The sequence below is a fragment of the Penicillium canescens genome, assembly GCF_028828765.1.
Source record: "Penicillium canescens strain IBT 15451 chromosome Unknown utg000006l_segment0_segment0, whole genome shotgun sequence".
NCBI classification, from domain to species: Eukaryota; Fungi; Ascomycota; class Eurotiomycetes; order Eurotiales; family Aspergillaceae; genus Penicillium; species Penicillium canescens.
Window position 1 is genome coordinate 2,759,869 of NW_026703968.1, and position 5,343 is coordinate 2,765,211.

General features: G+C 49.5%; 1 protein-coding gene across 1 annotated transcript; it reads right to left on the bottom strand.

The window, feature by feature from the left end:
* Positions 1-3,371: 3,371 nt before the first annotated feature.
* Positions 3,372-3,716, bottom strand: N7446_010014 (uncharacterized protein; the record flags this gene model as incomplete). Its single annotated transcript, XM_058518759.1, has 1 exon — positions 3,372-3,716. One exon carries the CDS (start codon positions 3,714-3,716, stop codon positions 3,372-3,374), a length of 345 nt encoding a protein of 114 aa, XP_058369547.1.
* Between the last annotated feature and the right edge of the window lie 1,627 nt (positions 3,717-5,343).

Genomic DNA, 5,343 nt, shown 5'->3' on the forward strand with positions numbered 1-5,343 from the left:
TTTCCTATATATGGGCAGACCGAGGCTTTGTTGATTCTGCCCTAGTTCTGTTTTATTTTGGGCTGTAGGGGGCTTGATCATGAGCAACTAGAAAGCAAGTGGGGCAGAAGCCCGGGCCTGAATCCTTCATGACGACCGCATTCTCTCACCGAGCAGGCGATTCCATGGGTCGTCCAAACTAAGCAGTCGAATGATTTGCGGTTCCGCTAATGATCGTCAGTTGCCCTCTTGATTCCACGGTCTCTGTCAAACTAATTTCCTCCTGACTTGGGTGTAGGTCAAAACAAATCGTACGCTTCACCCCAAAGATTACCCTGCTTTCGACCATCGATCCTATCAAATCCAAGCAGACGTATTACCTTGAGCCGACAAGAATGCCGTATTTCCATTTTCCCAGGGCCCCCTTGCTACCATGTCCTGTTTCCCTACGGGAACACTCATAGTATCGTGAATCCTTATACGCTGTCCGCAGTACTTCCCGGGCCACATAACACTCCGATGAAATCCTCCTAGTTCTGCATGACAAGGATGAAAATGTGTAGGCGGGCCTGTTCCAAGGGCACCACCATCGTGCTCGAGTCCTTTGACTTTGGGACATCCTCTATATTATTGTCATTCCAACGAAGGGCGATTGCTACTTCCTCTACGGAATACATGGAATGATATACAACTACGCTTATATTCCTCATGTTGAGGCTTCATTGCTGATCACCACCTTTGACGTAGGAACATGCACCAGGACTAGTTTATCAAGATAGTTGGCCGCTGTTCCTTCGACATCGCAATGTAGCACCCGAACCGATGAAATGCTGCCAAAGTGGACGTTCTGCTCGCCTGTATCTCAGCTTTCTGGCGGTACAGACACGATGCACATAGTCCCACCTCCAGGATGACGATCGTGTACTTTTAGACCGGTACGGAAGCGGTGCTGGCGTCAAGCGGTCTATGCGGGACACTAACAGATGATTGTGATTTCTCCTCTGGGCCAAAAATTTAACCTCCTTGATATACTGTCCCTTGGACCGACGATGAGATTCCAATCGTCGGTCCGCATTCAAGCGCAGTATTTTCTACCACTTAACGAATCATTTCACCGTCTATCCCTAGATACACGTCAACAGAACGTCGTATTTTAACATCAAGAATTTGAACCAGTGAGTAGATGTCATCTGAATTCACATTGCGGGAACCGTTCCACTTCCAAATTGTACATTGCCTCAATCCGGTGAAGAACTCTTTGTGTGTGTTTCGGCAGCAACAGAAATCGGTCTTTGAGACCTTCGAGGCGCATTCTTGACGAAGAAGCTTGGTTTTTGAAATTTCGTCTTGGCTGCCCTCGACGGCGCTCTGACTTTGGGAGTCTATCTTCCAGAAACTTCAAGAGACGGCGAAGCTTCTCCACGCTTGAAAGTCCACCAATACGGGGAGAGAACTCAATGGCGACGCGGTTCATTTGGAGGAGAGATTCACGATCCTGTGAAAGACGGTGGACAGCAGCATGGCGGATGCCAGAAACCAGTCTTTGCCGTTTTCGCATGGTAACAGCGGCTTGACGGCAAGAGTTACTCCGGATTTTTCCCGATGTTCCCCCAAGAATTTGAAAAGCCTGTGTAGGCTCTAGTTCCTCTGGACACGTCCATCCAACCATGAGAGACTCCTCCAAGAGCCATTCGTGAACGAATTAAAATGCATCGAATTCGAGATGTCGCAGTATGGCTTGGAGGAAGAACATTCTGTGCCCGGAAAGGGATGCTTATCATTAGAACTCCGAGAAGTGAGTATAGACCTTGTAGGACTGTTGTTCGAGCCCGTAGATTAGTCAGCGCGCTCCTTAATTTGGAGCTTGAACTTACTGAAGTTGGTACCGACCTTCCCTCGGCAACATTCAATCAATTGTTTCACCAATCTGGGAGCAGTGCGTTAGTAACAACTGTCAAACCGGGAAGACTAGTTGGGAGTTCTTATCGCTTATTCACAGACTAAGAGAGCCTGGTCAAAGTATCTCCGGCCACCTACTGACTTACTGTAAAAGAAACAGAGCTAGTCTCAGGCCGGCTTTGTTTGTTGTTCGTTATATCATTCTGGTTCCACTGCATCGAGGCAGTTGGATGCGGTTGCACTTCACACGATTGGCCGCGGCGCGGATATCCTTGGCTGTCCAAGCTTGGTCTTTCGGCAGCTTTCGCGCCTGTACATGGAATCTTCCTTGTCGCTGGCGCCGACTTTGACGCCTTGGACGTGTCATCCTGGAAAAATTGAGAAGACGATGGGTCTCTTGAATGGGAGAGCAACTGGAATGTTAATCGGACTGGAGTTTGATAAATATGTTTTCGTGTGCCTGAGCAAATTAAGTGGTATAAATTACGACGCAAATTTTGTGATTAAGCGCTACTCGCCTCTGCTGTGATCCGGAACAAAGACCAGACAGGAAGCCGAGCGTAAGATGATTGGGTGAAGAAATGAGACTCTACTGAACGCCGTTTTCCGAGTAGAATGCACTGGCTGGACTCTCACGCCTAGTCATGATGTTCATGTACCGAAATATTGATTGAACAACCAAATCTACCGAGGGAGTTGAACCGCTGTTCTATCTCCTCACGAGTCACATGAATAGCGCTGAAGTTGTCGGAAGCCAATGGTTAAACAAACAATTCCACATCTGTGGGCAATTGCGACAGCAATACACATACATTTCACTCAATTGTCTCATATACCACACGGCCAACTACAGTTGGTGACAACTGACGCCCCAAACCTATCCCAGCGTATGCTCACAGCCATGAGTATCAAAGTCGCAACGAAGAAATACCACTTTCGAGGGTATATTAGCACAGGAAGGGCGCTCCTGTTGACTGCAACCCACATCATGCTCTCGTGAGTACTCGAGTCGACCCTGCTGCCGTTGGGTATTCGGCACGGCAGCAATATATTGAACTTGATGAACTGGGCTAGCAAATCAAATGATTGCGCCGTTCAAGAGACTATAGATTCATGAGAAATAATAGCATTGAATGACGGTAACTGGACGTATCCACTTCGGGTAGGACCTTACAGATATCTCTGTGATCATGGTCTAACTATCTGTCTTGTTCGCTGCTGCGAGCATCCAATCTGCAGGATCGCATCGATTCCAATTCCCTTTTGAGGCTCTTGACTTCTGTTCCGAGGGCCTCAATATGATCTTTGTTCTTCATACTTTGAGGGGAATTTCCTCCGTTGCGATGACTTTGTCGTTCGTCTGGCTTAACTCTGCCGCGAAGTGACCTATTGTTTGTACGTATCAGTCCTGCTAACAAGCTGTCGCGTTTGAAGTGAGCCTCCATGATTGCTACTTAACACACCTTTTTCGCCTGCTCGGCCTGCGTAATAAATTAGCAAGAGGACAGGGGTACTGATGTTGGGGCGGCAACGATAAAGGAAACTGACCAGCTAGCTATGGACTTTTCCGGCGCGTGCGCGCCGGATGACACGGATTCCTTCAACGGGCTTCCTGAAGCTGGCTCGAATCGCACTCTTTTGAGTGGTTTATCCTCAGGTCTATCTCGGCGGGGCGAAGTATGCTCACGGTTCTTGAGTATCGAGCGACGTATCTTCTGAGACGACACTGTGGGCTCCACAGAGACTCTGGCTCTGTCGGAAGCCTCAATTGACTTTTTCAAGTCCTCAAGCAGGGTGTGCATGCGGCTCTCAGTAGGCGACTTGTTCGGTGGTGTCATTTGGAAGAGGTTGTTGGGTTGGAAAAAGAAAAACGACTGACAAGAGCGATTTCGTTGAGTAAAGTTCGCAAGAAGCAGGAGATTGAGCAGGAACGGCTCAAGTTTGCGAGTAAAACCTAAGCAGTATGCGCAGTAGGAAATTGAGATTGAAGCTCGCTAGCTTGTCATTGGGAAGTTAGTGAATAGCGAGAGAAGAAGCTAGGTGTGGGAACTGTCGAAAGCTAAAGTCGGTCCCGAATGGACGGAGCCTCCGAATGGCGTTACGGTGACATCGTGCTCTAGTTTTGGTTTGCAGCTATACTCACCATCAACACTCACCATCAACACTCACCATCAACACTCACCATCAACACTCACCATCAACACTCACCATCAACACTCACCATCAACACTCACCATCAACACTCACCATCAACACTCACCATCAACACTGACCATCAACACTCACCATCAATACTCACCATCATCCAACATCCCGCAAACAATTTTTTTGAATACCTGCTACCGCCACGTAGATACACCACCCTCATTCACCGCAATGTGAACACGGCGAACCACGCATAGCAGGTGTTTCAACCCTCATGGAACGGCGGCCTTGAAGTATCACCTCGAACCAGAGCGTTCTCTTGGCCGAAATCTTCTTTCTCGGTGAAGGATCTGCACCCCTGGCGCCTACGCACAACGTAGCTGCCCCCCATAAAAGCAGCCTCCTCCCCCGACCCAACTTTCTTCTTCACACACCGCGGTCACGGTGTGTCCCCTCTGGTCTGCCGGCCAGAGGCTTCCGTGACGACGGCTGTTGCTGGCCTGAGCTCAGCAACGTAGGGACGGTGCTCCGCAGGGGCGCTGCGTTACCAAGTTAGCAGGGGACGCTGTGATGACAAGTGAGACCCGCAGGAGACCGCTGCGTTAACAAGTTCTCTGCAGGAGACCGCTGCATTACCAAGTTCTCCGCAGCCTAGGTCCTGTGTCAACAAAGCGCCTCGCAGGGACATCTGCGACACCAAGAGTCTCCGCAGGGACATCTGCGACAACAAGAGTCTCCGCAGGGACATCTGCGAAACCAAGAGTCTCCGCAGGGACATCTGCGAAACCAAGAGTCTCCGCAGGGACATCTGCGACACCAAGAGTCTCCGCAGGGACATCTGCGACACCAAGAGTCTCCGCAGGGACATCTGCGACACCAAGAGTCTCCGCAGGGACATCTGCGAAACCAAGAGTCTCCGCAGGGGCATCTGCGACAACAAGTTCCCCTAGCCCGTGCAGGTACCTCTTCGCGGTGATAGGGACCAGTATTCGAGTATTCAAGAGTACTCGAAGAAGCAAAGATCTGCGCAACATCTTGATGATGCATTTCGTATCCCGAAGTATCATCATCGGAGAGATAGAGTGAGCACTAGATAGATGCCTATCAATCAGCAGAATCGTAAATTCACGACTAAATCTTCTTCACTATCAAGCGCCGTATTCCCAACCCTCCTGCCTTGATAGTTTACTGTATGCTAGTCCATCCGCAGTAATAGACTGCATCTGCCACCAGAGCGGAGAGCAAATAGAGACTTGAGTGTTTGGGTGCATCGCGGATGTGTTGATGAGCGTTGATGAGCGTTGGTGAGCGTTGGTGAGC